The following is a 17,361-nucleotide window of genomic DNA, read 5'->3' as shown; positions in this document are numbered from 1 at the left end:
ACCCAGTGGGGAATTCGATCCCTGGTCTCCCAAGGCCATAGTCCACACTGCCTCTCACCACTGCCCAAGATGTCCCATCCTTGTCAAAATAGAGATCAGAGTTCCCCAAAGGGAGAGATTTTCTTCCACCTTGGCCTTCCAAGGGTTGGCTGCCTCGGCCTTCCAAGAGTTAAACATCAAGTGTAGGATTCCTAGAGAGGCAGGAAACTGGAGGAGCCGCTTGGTCCTCCAGGGCAAGCGCCCCTCCTCCCTCCTGCCTTGTGCATGGTTCTTTTGCAGAAGAGAGGCTGCAGAGGTTGGATGCATGGAAGGAAGCAAGCAGGGAGGCTAGGGCCGGATCCTGCTGCAACCCAGAGGCTGAGGCCCCTTGTGGTCCACGCTCCCTTGGCCAGCCTTTGGCTTGAAGCAGAACCTGGAAAGAATAGGAAAAGAGGCTGCAGGGGACAATCCTTCAGCCATATTGGAGGCTGCTTTCCAATTCTCCAAAGTGCCCCATTTGGGAGATCCTGGGAAGAGCTATAAAGACCCTCCTGGATGGAGACGCCCTCAGCTCATATGCTCAGCGCCAGAGATTCAGGCATTCCTGCTACCAGGGGGCCCAGGGACCCCGAGAGGTTTGCATCCGACTCCACCGCCTTTGCAGGGAGTGGCTGGAGCCAGAGAGACACATTGAGGCTCAGATCCTGGACCTGGTGATCCTGGAGCAATTCCTGGCTGTCCTCCCCCTAGAGATGGAGAACTGGGTGAAGGATCAGGGAGCGGAGACCAGTTCCCAGGCAGTGGCCCTGGCCAAAGATTTCCTCCTGAGCCGGGCAGAGGAGCAGCAGCAGCAGGTGAGACAGTTTCATCCTGGTAACACCCAGATATCCGCGGTGGCTGCTGAATTCTGAGGGTGGTGTCTCTTAAAAGGCGAAAGTGGCTCTTGGGTGCACAAGGTTCCGGGTTCGATTAGCGACATCTTCCGGCAGTTCTAGGAAATCATCCCTTCCTGAAACCTGGAGAGATGCTTCCAAGTCTGTGCAGACAGCACAGATCTAGATGGTCCAGTTTTCTGGTTCTGGACTAGGCAGCTTCCTTGGTTCCTATTTAAACAGCTCTTCATTCCGGCAGACTTCCGGGGTGGCGCCACCGGCAATGGCGGACTCCCTCTGAACTGGAGGGACCAGCTCCTCATGAAACGGGTCTTTTCCGCTACGGCGAAGCGGGGACCCTTCTGGAAATCACAGGCGGATGAAGCCTGTGACCGTGGGACTCGGCGGGCACCCTTAACGCCCCCCCAACCCGCAAAGGAACCCACAAACGGGCTCCGAAGCGAAGAGGGGGAAGTGGCGCGGTGCTGTGAATCAATTGCTTTTTCTGCGGAGCGAAGCCGCATAGCCGTTGCCAGAGAGCGCTGCCTTTTTCCTGGGACAATTTGGCATCTAAAATAACCAACCGTGAGTACTGGAACATTGAATATTTGCACTTCAAATAAGATCTGGCGAAATTAAAAGGATTTTGGACTTAAAAATTTACCCTAATTTGGTACTGAAACGGGAAGGAATAAACAGGAAGTCACCCTTCCGTTTCCCTGTAGCCAGAACAAAGCAAAGACAACGCAAACTAGAGCCTTAAAAACCACTTTAAAGGGTCGACTTTCACCATTTAAAATTGTTGAACCCCCCTTCGGCAGCAGGAAAAGAAGGGGGATCCTTTCTGAGTTGCTTAAACCTGCAGAAGTGAATTTAAAGTAAAGTAATTTTCCACCGTCCTGACCCTGGAGCGGGGTGTCAGAATTGACGTTTGAAGCTCATTGACCAGAAATAAAGGTTTTTGACAGATAGTTAAAAGAAGAGAAACATAGTTACGCCATTGTTTCCTTTCGTCTGTTAAAAGAACAAATATGGACAAAGTATCGTAAAAAAAGAAACTTTATTGCTATTGTTTTTAAGAGAAAGAACAACAAGAAACTTTTCCCCCTAGAGGGGAATTGTGAAATTGTTACTAATTCCTGGGAATTCCTGCGAACTGCAGCTGCCACTGATTACAACTGTGGGAAAGGACTTGGTGACCTTGTGGAACAATGTCTCCAGAAGCACTGTTGGGTGCTCTCTGCAAAATAAATGCCCTATTGGATCGGTTAAGCCAGAAGATGGATTACATGACTAACGTGGCCAGAACCTTTGACCAGGTAGCGGGAAAGTACATGGAGCCCACTCAGGAATCAAAACAGGAGCGTGCCATGACAGAACAACTGAGAGAAGAGGATTTGGCTGAATCTTGGGCGCCAGAGATGGAGAGAGCAGCGGCCCAGCAGGATTACAAACTTTTGGACTTGACAAATGAACTTGGGAAAAACCAGACTTGGAAAGGTAAAATCGGGTTTGGTTTGGAAATGGTGGGTTGGATAGACCCCCCTGTACAGGGAGATCTGGACTTTTCGAGTCTGGAAAGGGGCCGCCAGATGTTTGGAGCAGTGGGGGCTCTTAACTTTGAAGGGAATCTGGAATATGCTTTTAAATACTATATCGAGTTTAGTATGGACTGTGGAAAAGGGATGGTCTTGTTGAAAAGGGTCAAAAACATCACTAAGCTGGAGTTCCCAAGAATAAAAGGAAAATATGAAAAAGAGCAGCGGAAGGGTCATGGAAGAAACATGAGGGCCTCGGATATAAGGTGGCCAGGTTAATGTGCTAGATTAACAAGATAAAAAGGACTGACAAAACCCGGAACCAGGAGGAAGGGACGCTGGATGAAGACTGGATTGTTTATTTTTATTTTTATCATTAGGACTGTTTTATAAAATTGATGAATGTTAGGAGAATGTTGAAATGAATTTATTTGGCTCTTATAAAAATGTCTAAAGAATTAGGTAAGAAGGTTATGGTTAGGAGAAGTTGGTAAAAATTAAGATTTAAGTTTTAAACTTTAAGGTTTTTTTTTCTTTTTCTTTTTATATATATGTACAAGATAAGATGAAAATAGATTAAGGTAATGTGATGACAGAATATTACGAATTAGGGAAAGGATTTGAAAGAGGGGAGGGATTTGCTGGAATAATAATCTGAACTGGAATACAGAGAAGGAAGGTGTGAGGAGGTCCGGGAAATAAGTAAATGAAATATATGTGATGATTGGATTGTTTTTTAACTATTTTCATTTTTAATTTTTTTTGGATCTTTTTTCTTTGTGTGTGTATGTGTGTGTGTGTGTGTGTGTGTGTATATATATATATATATATATATATATATAGCTTCTCTTATTTCTTGAAAATCGTAATAAATATCTTATTAAAAAAAAAACAGCTCTTCATTCCGAAGCAAGAGGGCTAGAAACTTGCTTTGCCTTTCACCTGTGCCCTCGATATTATTTGAGCGCAATTTCAGCACCCCTTCACGTTTTTCTGTTTTTTCCTGTCTATGCATTATTTCCCTACACTGTGCCCACCCCTTCCAGGAATGTTCTCTCTCTCTCTCCCCCTGCTGAGTTGATTCCCCCTCCCCCCATATCTGAGCGAAAGGGATCCATAGGTCATAGAATAAACATGTCCCCCATATTGGTCTCTACAGCCAGAGAAGGCCCTGCAACTCTCCCAACATCTTGACCTCACCCCCAAAGGCACACTCCTCCATGGTCTCCCGAGACAGACGGATGCCAGCATCATCATGGATTCCTGCATTGCAGCGGGTTGGACTAGATGACCCACAGGGCCCTTCCACTCTATGATTCTATGCACAATATTTTCTTACTCACAGTCATCAGAGGCAGCAATACTTTTGAATACCAGTTGCAGGAGAGGAGAGGGCTCTTCTGCTCGGATCCTGCCCTCTGGTTCCCTCTGGTTCGCCACTGTGAGAACAGGATGCTGCCCTAGAAGGACCACTGACCTGATCAAGCAACTCTTATTAATCTTTATAATGATATAAAAATAGTATCTGAACATAAAATGTTGCTACTTACTAATTTGAACAGAATGGTAAATTACCATAAAACACCATCAAAGGGTCCAATGGCATGTATCAGAAATGTTCTTCTTTTCTAGAAACCATTTATACAATAATTTTTTAATTTTTTTGGGGGGGGGAGGCGTGGAATTAGCAAATGGATCAATTGATTAATCTTTTCCCAAGGGTGTTAATAACAGGATTGTCACATGACATCTTTGTGGCTTTGCAGGGCAAGGGATCCCCACTCATTTCTACAATCTCTGCTTCAAGAAGGAATCTGACGGAAGAAGGAAGTGACCCTATATCCACACTGGAGTCTGGCTTGCATTGCGGATGGAAGTTGGAAGGGCAAGACTCAGCCGAGACTAAAGAAGGAGAAGATCCCAAGATCCTGGGTGAGGAGGACCTTCTCAGCTCAGACGCACAGTGTCAGTGTTTCAGGCAGATACACTTCCAGGAGGCCGAGGGACCCCGAAAGGTTTGCAGCTGACTCCACCATCTCTGCCGTCAGTGGCTGAAGCCAGAGAGACACACCAAGGCTCAGATCCTGGATTTGGTGATCCTGGAGCAGTTTCTGGCTGTCCTCCCCGCGGAGACAGAGAACTGGGTCAGGGAATGTGGAGCAGAGACCAGTTCCCAGGCGGTGGCCCTGGCCGAAGGTTTCCTCCTGAGCCGGGCAGAGGACGAGAACCTGGTGAGAGAGTTTAGAATCGTAGAGTCGAATGGGGCCCAAGGATAATCTAGTCCACCCCCCTGCAATGCAGGAATCTCAACATGTTGTCTCCCATCCAATTTGAAACCATACTGGTCCCTGCTTAGCTTTGCAAATGTGCCGGCAGTTTCATTTGTGCACCACTCTCTTGTTTTCTTTCTCTAACTAGCCCAGCTACAAGGTGGTCAGGTGGCAAGGGATTACTGAAATAGAGGATCCCATATCAGGGTTGGGCAGACCTTGATTAAAGCACAAGGAAGGAGAAATAATAATAATAATAATAATAATAATAATAATAATAATATATTTTTACCCCCACCCACCTGGCTGGGTTTCCCCAGCCACTCTGGGCGGCTCCCAACAGAATAATAATAATAATAATAATAATAATAATAATAATAATGCAATAAAACAAAGCATTAAAAACTTCCCTAAACAGGGGTGCCTTCAGAAGTCTTCTAAAAGTCAGGGAGTTGTTTATTTCCTTGACATCTAGTGGGAGGGCATTCCACAGGCTGGTGCCACTACTGAGAAGGCCCTCTGCCTGGTTCCCTGTAACTTCACTTCTCTCAGGGAGGGAACCGCCAGAAGGCCCTCGGAGCTGGACCTCAGTGTCCGGGCTGAACGATGGGGGTGGAGACTCTCCTTCAGGTATACTGGGCTGAGGCCGTTTAGGGCTTTAAAGGTCAGTACCAGCACTTTTAATTGTGCTCGGAAACGTACTGGGAGCCAATGTAGGTCTTTCAGGACCAGTGTTATGTGGTCCCGGCGGCCGCTCCCAGTCACCAGTCTAGCTGCCGCATTCTGGATTAGTTGCTGTTTCCGGGTCACCTTCAAAGGCAGCCCCATGTAGAGTGCATTGCTGTTGTCCAAGCGGGAGATAACCAGAGCATGCACCACTCTGGCGAGACAGTCCGTGGGAAACGACACCTTTTTATCAAGATGAACATTCATACTCTGGTGTGTGCGAGCTTTTGGGCAGACACAGAATTGTTGAATCGTAGGAACAGGCAAAGAGCTTGGCTCCTGGATCCGGCCAAAGGGGGACCATAATTCCAAAGCATAAGCACAAACTACAACTCCCGTAATTCTTTGGGAAGAATTAAACAGGTGTTGTGAACGGATGCACTGCCTAATGCAGTTAGATGTGGGAGGTAATGTTGAAAATACCTCTTTGGATTCCTTTTGGTTTGAAGTTGCTACTCCCATCAGTTTTGGAAAAATCCTTGATATTCGCAGACGTATATTTAGTATTCATAGCTGGGCAACAAAAGGGGCTATGGGATTTAAGGAATCAGAATTGGTTTTTTTAAAAATAGAATATTTATTAAGTTTTGTGTTTTACAATCTAAAATACTCATTTTACATCCTTAAGATATCGGTGACCTTCTTCTCTTTCCATGGTTCATCCTGCACATCATAAATCCCAGCATATTTTACAAAAACTAAACCATTCATTATTCTGTTATTGCATCCATCAAAATTTATTTACACTGTTGAATTTGTCTTAATGCTGCCCATGTTTTCAGCTGTATGCAATTATTTCCCACATATTCAATAAACGTTTTCCAATCTCCTTTAAACGTATGTTCTTCTTGTTCTCTTATTCTATATGTTAAGTCTGCAAGTTGTGCATATTCAGTCAACTTAAGTTTCCAATCTTCTTTGGTTGGGACCGGACTAACGAAACACGGGTTGCAGTACTAGCGTACGTAAATAACCTTTTTTGACACCTGGGAGTTTCAGTCTGAATTATCTCCAACAGAAAGGACTATGGTTTTTTGGGGGGAAAGTACCGTATTTTTCGCTCTATAACACACACCCGACCATAACACGCACATAGTTTTTAGAGGAGGAAAACAAGAAAAAAAATATTCTAAACGAAACAGTGGATGTATGATTTTTGTGGTTCATGCTGTGGCCACAGACATGTGATCTGACGGTGAGTTTGGGGTAGTCCAATGCAAAAATCCTGAGGATCCATGTGGATCCATGCTTTGTAACCACGTTTTAAGTGGGGAGGGAAGGAAAAGCACTCAAGGGACAAGGAGCACGCGTGGGGTGTGTGGAGAAGGATGCTGCTAATAATGCAGGAGAGGGGTATAAAAGGAGAAGGCTCCTTTCCTCTCCTGCTTTGCTCCTTTAAAGCAAGCAGGCTCTGCTTCTCTCCCTCCTCCCAGCTCGCTGGAAAACTTTGCTGCTATTTAGCGAGCTGAGTGGGGAGGAGAGAGGGACAGAGAACCTGCTTCCTTTAAAGGAGCCAACCAGACAGGAGCCGCTTACACTCGTGTAAGCGGCTCCTCTCCTCTCCCGCTTTGCTCCTTTAAAGCAAGCAGGCTCTCTGTCCCTCAGCGGCTCTTCTCCCGCTTTGCTGTTTTAAAGCGAGCCACGGAGGAGGGAAGGAAGGGGAACCATGGATCCTCTGCTCACGACTGCAGCAGATCCCCCCGGCCATCCGTAGGCATTCACTCCATAACACGCACAGACATTTCCCCTTACTTTCTAGGAGGAAAACAGTGCGTGTTATGGAGCGAAAAATACGGTACTTAAAAAAAAAATTCAATTCATTATGGATCATTTCCCAATATACTTTTACAAGTCCACCACATATGAAAGTCCACCTCTTGCTTAGATGTATAAGACCGAATTAGTGCTGGAGATGCATAGAATCAGAACTGTAGACTTGGAAGGGACCCCAAGGTCATCTAGTCCAACCCCCTACAATCCTGGAAGAATAAATACCCACTGTCAATTAAGCAGTGGTCTGAGCACCTCACTGCTTTGGCTACATACTAACACATTTTATATAGGCGTAAATTTTGTGTGGATACCTGTTTACACATCTGTAAGACTTGCATTAACTTACAGGTTTTATTTAAGATCTATACAGAAGATCGCAAGATGCGGGTGGTGCTGTGGGTTAAACCACAGAGCCTAGGGCTTGCCGATCAGAAGGTCGGCAGTTCGAATCCCTGCGATGGGGTGAGCTCCCATTTCTCAGTCCCAGCTCCTACCCACCTAGCAGTTCGAAAGCACGTCAAAGTGCAAGTAGATAAATAGGTACCGCTCTGGCGGGAAGGTCAACGGCGTTTCCGTGCGCTGCTCTGGTTCGCCAGAGGCGGTTTAGTCATGCTGGCCACATGACCCGGAAGCTGTATGCCGGCTCCCTCGGCCAGTAAAGCAAGATGAGCGCCACAACCCCAGAGTCGGTCACGACTGGACCTAATGGTCAGGGGTCCCTTTAACTTTACCTTACAGAAGATCTCTATGTTCACAATGTGAATTGATGATTGCTGTTATTGTTTTCGATGTCTTTCTTTCTTCTTTAATGTACTTACTATTTCTTCCCTCTTTTTTCTTTTGCCATGTTGAATGTGCTAAGAAAAATAAATCAATAAGGCGTGACAGGGAGATGTTCTCTTCTCCCCCAGGATCTGGTGACCTTCCAGGAGGTGGCTGTGCATTTCACAGAGGAGGAGTGGGCCCTGCTGGATCAGGACCAAAGGTCTCTTCACAGGGAAATCATGGAGGAAAATTGCTGGATCGTGGCTCCTCTGGGTTAGGTGCCCTTTTGATTGTGCTTGGCTTTCTTAGTAGTGGTGCCCTCCCTGTGGAACGCCCTCCCATCAGATGTCAAGGAAATAAGCATTGTTTTTAAACAGTTTGCCAGTTCTAACAAATTATTGGAGCTTTCATTTCTGTACTCTTACCCCATGGCATCTCTCTCTCTCTCTCTCTCTCTCTCTCTCTCTCTCTCTCACACACACACACACACACACACACACACACACCGAGTTTTCCTCACTAAGTAAGCTGCCTTCTGGCTTCCCAGAATCTTTTTCTAAATCACGGTAGGTGGTGATGTCAGAGGCTGCTTCCTTCCTTCTGAGTGTTGGGCTAGGACCTGGGAGACCAGGGTTCAAATCCCCCCCCCCCACTTGGCAATAAGTTTTATTAAACATTTTGACAGCCACTGCTTTCCCATCCCTGACTGGCTAAACAGATTCTGAATATTCTAAGGCAGGCACCCCCAAACGTGGCCCTCCAGTTGTTTTGGGACTACAACTCCCATCATCCCTAGCTAACAGGACCAGTGGTCAGGGATGATGGGAATTGTAGTTCCAAAACATCTGGAGGGCCAAGTTTTAAGGTCACCCAATGGGCTTTGTAGTCAGAAGAACAGTCCTGGTCTCCATGGTCTCAGTCTTGCACTTAGTGCATAGCACCAGTTCTAGTTGATGGGACTCATTTAAAGCATATCCCAGGCAATTGAGGATTCCCGCAAAGCAGAGGTTGGATGGCCATCTGTCCTGGATGCTTTAGCTGGGATTCCTGCATTGCGGAGGGTTGGACTAGATGACCCTGGGGTCCCTTCCAACTCTACAATGCTATGATTAATCCTGGGAACAGTAGTTTGTTAACGCTACTGCAAATAATAATGCAGTTATCTCAGCAAGTGTAAAATTATTAGCAAGTCGTTGTAATTATCATTACACTTATACATACACAACCTGCCTCTAGAGGCCATCTGTTTCTATGTTGCCAGCATTGTCATGTCTTCCCTCCATTGATCAAAAGGGGGTTATGGTATTATATTTCCAATATACTGTACCGCGTTGCATTACAATTTCATTCATTTATTTTTTTCGTCCCCCTCCCCTTTTCTTTGCTCCCACTTTTTTTTCCTCACTGAAAGCTTTCGATAAAATATAAACATTTTAAAAGGGGCTACTCTTCTTCTTCTCCTTTGGCGATCTCTTGTAGCTGAGTAAGATTGTCTTCCAAGAACACGGTCTCAACAGTGAGTCCGTAAGTGACTGTGGAGGCCAATTCTGGATCCACACGTCCTTCCACAGTGGGGACATTGGTTTCTGGGCAGGAGTTGATCACGGTGAGGGTTTGCCAAGCCTGCCTTCCTCTTAGCATGTTTCTCCCTTTCGTCCTGAGTTTGAGTGTCTTCAAAGCCCATGACATTTTTGGTAAAGGCTGTTCTCCAATTGGAGCACTCGCAGGCCAGTGTTGCCCAGTTGTTTATACTACTGCAAATAGTAGCTGTGTGAGGGGGGAACTACAATTCCCATGATTCTTTGTGGGAAGTCACGTGCTTTAAATGCCTGTTGGATTACCTTTACGTGTAGGTAGGCAAACTAAGGCCTGGGGGCCGGATCAGGCCCAATCGCCTTCTAGATGCGTCCCACGGACAGTCCAGGAATCAGCGTGCTTTTGCATGAATAGAATGTGTCCTTTTATTTAAAATGTATCTCTGGGTTACTTGTGGGGTCTGCCTGGTGTTTTTACATGAGTAGAATGTGTCCTTTTATTTAAAATGCATCTCTGGGTTATTTGTGGGGCATAGGAATTCGTTCATATATTTTTTTCAAAATATAGTCCGGCCCCCCACAAGGTCTGAGGGACAGTGGACTGGCCCCCTGCTGAAAAGGTTTGCTGACCTCTGCCTTTAAGTATGTTGTGAAAAGCTGCTCCGTAACAGCTAACTGTGTGCCTTCATGGATTTCGGGTTCCCGTTTTCCCTTGGGTCCTCACCAGTTGTTTTTCTCTCTCTTCCTTCCAGGAGCTGACGGGCAGGAGCATGAGAATGAAAGAAAAGCCCGCAGGTTGTTGCTGGAAAGAGGCAGCTGCAACAAAGGGGAAGAGCAGAGAGCAGAAATGGAATCAAAACAGGAGGAGGGCAAGTCTCAAAGTGTTGACAGCTCTGCAGTCCCGATCCAAGAAGACGCAGGCAAAGGAGAGGAAAGGAGCCAGGACTTTGGTTGCAAGTCAAGCCTCGATGCTCATTGGAAAATTCACACCGAGGAAGAACCATTTAAATGCTCAGGCTGTGAGAAGAGCTTCTGTAGTAAATCAGCCCTGAAGAAACATCAGAGAATCCACACAGGGGAGAAACCATTTAAATGTTTGGATTGTGGACGGTGCTTCCGTTGGCCCACGAGCCTTACTTCCCATCGCAGGATCCACACCGGGGAGAAACCACACAAATGCTTGGAGTGTGGAAAGAGCTTTGGTTCTTACGAATACCTTACTATCCATCAGAGAATCCACACGGGAGAAAAACCCTTTAAGTGCCTGGAGTGCGGAAGGGGCTTTAGCAGGAGCGATGCCCTTGCGTTGCACCAGAGAATCCACACAGGGGAGAAACCATACAAATGCTTGGAGTGTGGAAAGACGTTTCTCCACAGCCAAAGCCTCATTTATCACGAACAGCTTCACACAGGAGTGAAGCCGTATATGTGCTTTGAGTGTGGGTGCAGCTTTAGTAGAAGAAGCAGCCTCACTTCGCATAAAAGAATCCACACAGGGGAGAAACCCTTTAAATGCCCAGAGTGTGGAAAGAGCTTCAGTTTGGCCTCGGGACTGAATTCTCACCGGAGAATTCACACAGGAGAAAAGCCGTGTTCGTGCTTTGAGTGTGGGAAGAAGTTTGGCAACCCCTCAAGCCTCACTTCCCATCAAAGAATACACACGGGAGAGAAACCATTTAAATGCTCCGAGTGCGGGAAAACCTTCAGCAGAAGCGCCAACCTGAATTTGCATCAGAGAATCCACTCGGGAGACAAACCCTATAAATGCCTGCAGTGTGGAAACAGCTTCACTAGGAGCACTAGCCTCACTTCTCATCAGAGAATCCACATGGGCGAGAAACCGTTCAAATGCCTGGAGTGTGGAAGGAGCTTCATCCAGAGGTCTTGCCTTACTTCTCATCAAAGAACCCACACTGGGGAGAAGCCGTTTACGTGCTCCGAATGTGAAAAGAGATTCAGTACTAAGAAAACCCTTGCTTTACACAAGCGGCTTCACACAGGGGAGAAGCCTTTTAAATGCTCGGAGTGCGGAAAGAGCTTTAACAGGAGGGATGCCCTCCTCTCCCATCATAAAATCCACTTGGGGGAAAAGCCGTACAGATGCTTGGAATGTGGGAAGAGCTTTGTTTTGACCAAGTACCTCAGTAATCATCAAAGAACGCACACTGGAGAGAAGCCATATAAATGCTCTGAGTGTGGGAAGAGGTTTATTGACGGCAAAAGTCTCTCTTACCACCAGCAGCTGCACACTGGTGCGAAACCTTTTGGATGTTTGGAGTGTGGGAAGAGCTTTCGCCAGAGTTCAGACCTTACTTCTCACCAAAGAACCCACACGGAGGAGAAACCGTACACGTGTTTGGAGTGCGGAAAGAGTTTCAGGAAGATTGGCAATCTCGCCTCCCACCAGAGGACTCACATGGAAGAGAAACTGTACATGTGTCTGGAGTGTGGAAAGAGCTTCAGGAAGAGCAGCAACCTCTCTTCCCACCAAAGGACTCACACAAAGAAAGAAGCCTACAATTGTCTGGAGTGCGGAAAGAGCTTCAGTTGGCTTAACTCCTATACTTTACATCAAAGAATTCACACAGGAGAGAAACTGCTCAAGTCCACGCAAGGTGGAATGAGTTCCTGTGAGAGCACCGGCTCACATCAAACTATCAACTCTGGGAAAGAAACTATAAACATGCTTAGAATGTGGCAAGGGCTTTAGTCATAGCAAAACCCTCACTTCCCACCTGCAGCTTCATGCAGAAGAGATGATATAACTTGCCACTAAAGAATTCAGAGAAGCCTGGAAATGTAAAACGCCTAGGGTGTAGAAAGAAATTTGCTCAGAAGGCAAACTTCACGAAACATCCCAAAACAGTGGAGAAGCAATATCACAGCTGGCGGGGGCTGTTGGGAGTTCAAATTCTTCTGTTGATGGTAAAAAATTGGTGGCTGGGATTTTGTGCATGATCATGTGACCATGATGTGAAGTGGAGAAGGGGGAATTATTGAGCTGCGATTCCTGCCTTGCAAGGGGTCAGACTAGATGACCCTTGGGGGTACCTTAACAATTCTATGATTCTGTGATATCTCAGGATATGGAATAGCTACCATCTTGATTGTGGTGATTTCTTACTTTTGTTTAAATATTTTTGTGGCCACTCTAGCAGGAGAACAATACAATATTAAGATAGTGTGTAATCTGATAATGTAACTGTCCTTTGCTCTTGGGATTATTTTGTCTCTCTGTATTTTGTTCTGCACATTGTGGTAATATATTTCAAAATGTTTAATCCTTGGTTTTAATTTTTTTTTATTACAGTATTTAGGATTAAAATGGTTGCTTTTAACCGTGTTTTACTCATTTCATTGTTTCGTAAACCGTTGCGAGGGTTTTTCAAATAAACAGTCCAGCGGTAAATACATTTTGTGAAATAAAACCAGAAATGTATTCTTTCGTTTATTTATTATTGCATGCACCTGTTTCAAGGTGATGTGTAATAAAAATGGTTTTAAAACACCACCAAAAAACCCAACAGGCATATTTAAACAAAAGACAAATGCAAAATAGACACTCCTGTGTCAGAGACTCGTTCATTCACCTGCAAAAGCCAGTCGGGATGAAAAGGCCATCAGTTTGCTTCCAGAAAGAGCAGGTGATCCTGGGATAGATCCTGACTGCCTTCACCAAGTGGGTGCCCTGAAGGTGTTTTAGACTTATGAGAATTATATTCCAGAATAACTGCAAGGCACCTGCTTTGTGAAGGCTTCACGGCCTTGTTACTGTTGGCATTTCAAAGGGTTTCAAATACCGTGAGATGAGCCTTCTGGATCAGACCAGGGACCCATCTAGTCCAGCATCCTGTGGGTGGCCCTGTGGTCTAAACCACAGAGCCTAGGGCTTGACGATCAAAAGGTCAGTGGTTCGAATCCCCACGACGGGGTGAGCTCCTATTGCTCTGTCCCAGCTCCTGCCAACATAGCCGTTCGAAAGCACACCAGTGCAAGTAGATAAATAGGTACTGCTGTGGCGGGAAGGTAAATGGCATTTCTGTGCGCTCTAGCTTCCATCAGGGTGCCCCGTTACGCCAGAAGCGGTTTAGTCCTACTGGCCACATGACCTGGAAAGCTGTCTGCGGACAAACGCCGGCTCCCTCGGCTTGAAAGTGAGATGAGCGCCGCAACCCCATAGTCATCTTTGACTCGGCTTAACCATCCAGGGGTCCTTTACCTTTTACCTTCTCACTGTTTCTGACCAGATGCTCCCCTGGGAAGCCCTCCAGGACTTGAGAAGGGTGCATAACCTTTAATTCAGGAGTGAGGAACCTTTTCCATCTCAAGGGCCACATTCTCTTCTGGATGACCTTGTGAGGGCCACATGCCCGAGGTAGGCGGTGCCAGAGCAAACAATGCAAATTTCACCATTATAGGGTTGCCACCTTTGTTCTGGCAAAGGGTGGGGTGATTATTTCCTAATAATAATAATAATAATAAATTTATTATTTATACCCCGCCCGCCTGGCTGGGTTTCCCCATCCATTCTGGGCGGCTTTCAACAGAATATTAAAATACAATAACCTATTAAACATTAAAAGCTTCCCTAAACAGGGCTGCCTGTTCAGCTGGTGCTGAAGCGACTTCAGAGCAATCCTTTACAATCTGTTGCAGCCTAACAGGACGGCCCCTCTAAAATTTGTATTACACAAACACATACCCTCAAGAATTGGTAAATCTGTGCGTGCTTGACTAAGGTAAAGGTAAAGGGACCCCTGACCATTAGGTCCAGTCGTGGCCAACTCTGGGGTTGCGGCGCTCATCTCGCTTTATTGGATGAGGGAGCCAGCGTTTGTCTGCAGACAGCTTCCGGGTCATGTGGCCAGCATGAGTAAGCTGCTTCTGGCAAACCAGAGCAGCGCACAGAAACGCCATTTACCTTCCCGCCGGAGCGGTACCTATTTATCTACTTGCACTTTGACGTGCTTTCGAACTGCTAGGTTGGCAGGAGCGGGGACCGAGCAACGGGAGCTCACCCCTTCGCGGGGATTCGAACCGCTGACCTTTTGATCGGCAAGTCCTAGGCTCTGTGGTTTAACCCACAGCGCCACCCACGTCCCGTGCTTGACTACCCAGAGCTTAAAATACATGACCTTTCACGAACCCATTCAAATGAATGCATTTGGAGAGGACCCCTAATTTAGCAGAGAGAGAGAAAGAGAGGACCTGAAACACAGGACAAAACTCTTTATCGATACAGGACATTTTACACTTAAATATGGGACAATCCTTTACTATACAGGGCAGGTGGCAACCCTACCATTGTACAGCAGCCCAGTCTCCACACACACAAACTCTCTTCTTCTTTGCCAATCGTTTGTAGCTGAGTAGGATTGCCTTCCATAAACAGGTTTTAACAATGAGTCCGTAAGTATCTGTGGAGGCCAATTCTGCGGTTCCTTAAATTTATTTTTAACATTTCCTGCATATTCCAACTTAATTTACTCATTTATTCATCTACTTTAAATATAGACTCTTATAAAACTGCAGGTTATTACAATAATCCTACCAATGTTTTTACTTGTTTACAATTGATTTATAAATATTCAAATGAACCATCTCTCTCCATTCTTTTATAAAAAGTTTGTTATCCTGATTTCTTCTTTTTCCAGTAAGTTTCGCCATTTCTGCATATTCCATAAGTTTTTGGATCTGTTCTTCTTTCGCTGGGACTTATTCTTTCCATTTTTGTGCATGTAACATTCTTGCCGCTGCAGTCGCATACATAAATAAATTTCTGTACAGTTTGAGTAGTTCTGTTCCTATAATTCCCAAAAGGGAATTCCCAAAACGCTCCCCAGTGTTTCAGACAAGAACTCTCTCCTAGCCCTACTTGGATAATATGTGGTGGAATTGTAAGGTAGTAAAAGGATTTTGGAAAATGATATATAACGAGTTGAAAAAAATGTTTAAAATAACCTTTGCTAAAAAACAACCACCCTGAAGCTTTCCTTTTAGGAATTCTAGGAGCTGAAATCCCAAGGGAGCAGAAAGGACTATGTATGCCAGCGGTTCTCAACCTGTGGGTCCCCAGATGTTGTTGGACTACAACTCTCATCATCCCTGAGCCTTGCTAGCTAGGGGTGATGGGAGTTGTAGTTCAACATCTGGGGACCCACAGGTTGAGAAAGGCTGGTGTATGCGACCACGACTGCGCAGATGTTATTGGCCTGGAGATGGAAAGATAAAGTTCCTACCAGTGAAGAATGGCAGGTGAAGTTACAGTGATGCATCGGGTTAGATACGCTTCAGGTTAAAGACTCTGCTAACCCAGAAATAGTGCTTCAGGTTAAGAACTTTGCTTCAGGATGAGAACAGAAATCGTGCTCTGGCGGCGCGGCGGCAGCAGGAGGCCCCATTAGCTAAAGTGGTGCTTCAGGTTAAGAACAGTTTCAGGTTAAGAACAGACCTCCGGAATGAATTAAGTACTTAACCTGAGGTACCACTGTAATGGATTATGCTGAAATGGCTAAAATGACTGGAAGAGTCAGAAATCAGGAAGGCCAAAATTTTATTAAGGAATGTGGAAAATTTATAACCCATCTTAAATTAGATCATCGTAAAGAGTTAAAATCATTAGTAGGATTGGAATATCATTTGAAGTTTAAGGGTGAACTCTGGACACAATGGAGATGTAAAAAATTTGGATCATCATAAAAGATGCGGGAGGAAATGATTAATAACAGGACCCACAAAGGGGAGGATGGAAGTCCAGGAGATTCCTTGGAATTTTGTTTTTATGATTTATGTTTGATATATCTATAAAAATTTAATATGAAAAACCAAATATTTTTTTAAAAAAAAACACAAGAGAAGATGCTCTAGCCTCCAACCCAATCAGCGCCTCGAGGTGCGAAGAAGGGTTAGTGAGGGGTGTGTGGCCAGGATACAGTTCCAAGAGCCAGATAAAGCCCAGGGTGCCGTATTTGGGTCCCAGGCCTGAGGTTACCTACCCCTGCCACAGAGAAACAGAATTACAAGCTTTTGCTCCCAGAAAAGAACACAGAGACACCAAGCGTAGTCACAACCTGCTCTATAAGGCAGGATCATATGAGCTAACAGAGCTGGATTCCTGGTGTTGTTTTGGCACTACCCACAGGGATCGTGGTGATGTTTTGAAAGGAGGAATAGAGAATCTGCACCTCCTAGTCCGGGATGCTGTTGGACTACAATGCCCATGATTGACAGATGGTATCTAACTTTGAGTAGACTACAGAGCCATAGCTAGGTGATATTGCACCCCTGGCAGAACCATCCAGATTGCACCTCCCGCCACAGACAAATTAGCTCTTCTTTCCACCTCTCCTCCAATTCTTGGTATGAGCTTTCGTGTCTGTTTCAATTCCATTGGCTTCCTCAACTGTCTGAGCGATAGCCTCCAACTCCTGAGATGAGGAAGCTGACCACCATTTTGCTTTACCTCAAGGCTGTATCCAACCAAGATACACTCAGAATGAACCCACTCCAATTAATGGACCTAAGCTTAACCAATTGGCATTCAATATTTATTGATGTTTCTAATTATGATTTACGTATATTTTGCTGGGTTTATCCTTACATAGTGTACTCCACATTATTATATTTTTTAATGAAAGTGCATATTACAAATTTGTAAAAATAAATTCAAAGAGCAGAACTAACATTGCATTCAGCCCTTAAGCTTTTTAAAAATTATGATTAAGCAGTTTCTTAATAACTCTTGTAACTCGCTCTACATGGGGCTGCCCTTGAGACTGACCTAGAAACTCCAGCGGGTGCAGAATGCCGCGGCGAGACTCCTTACGGGGTCCTCACTGCAAGATCACATTCACCCGGTGCTATACCAGCTGCACTAGCTCCCGTGGGGTACAGGATCAGGTTT

At 45.5% G+C, this 17,361-nt stretch overlaps 1 protein-coding gene and 1 long non-coding RNA gene across 2 annotated transcripts; both read left to right on the top strand.

Annotated features, from left to right (window-relative positions):
* Window positions 1–6,957: 6,957 nt before the first annotated feature.
* On the top strand, window positions 6,958–17,140 carry LOC128409519 (uncharacterized). The gene is made up of 2 exons (XR_008329241.1): window positions 6,958–8,196; window positions 16,600–17,140. It is a non-coding gene; the product is annotated as an uncharacterized LOC128409519 (long non-coding RNA).
* Window positions 9,272–12,999, top strand: LOC128409364 (gastrula zinc finger protein XlCGF26.1-like). The gene has a single exon (XM_053379765.1). It carries the CDS (start codon window positions 10,306–10,308, stop codon window positions 12,166–12,168), a length of 1,863 nt encoding a protein of 620 aa, XP_053235740.1. The 5' UTR covers window positions 9,272–10,305; the 3' UTR covers window positions 12,169–12,999.
* Window positions 17,141–17,361: the final 221 nt, after the last annotated feature.

The sequence above is a fragment of the Podarcis raffonei genome, chromosome 2, assembly GCF_027172205.1.
Source record: "Podarcis raffonei isolate rPodRaf1 chromosome 2, rPodRaf1.pri, whole genome shotgun sequence".
Taxonomy (NCBI): domain Eukaryota; kingdom Metazoa; phylum Chordata; class Lepidosauria; order Squamata; family Lacertidae; genus Podarcis; species Podarcis raffonei.
The sequence above is the reverse complement of the archived record's forward strand: the minus strand, read 5'-3'. Positions and strand labels throughout refer to the sequence as shown.

Excerpts from the sequence above, each read along its gene's own strand:
- LOC128409364 (XM_053379765.1), top strand. The coding sequence starts at position 10,306 with ATGGAATCAAAACAGGAGGAGGGCAAGTCTCAAAGTGTTGACAGCTCT.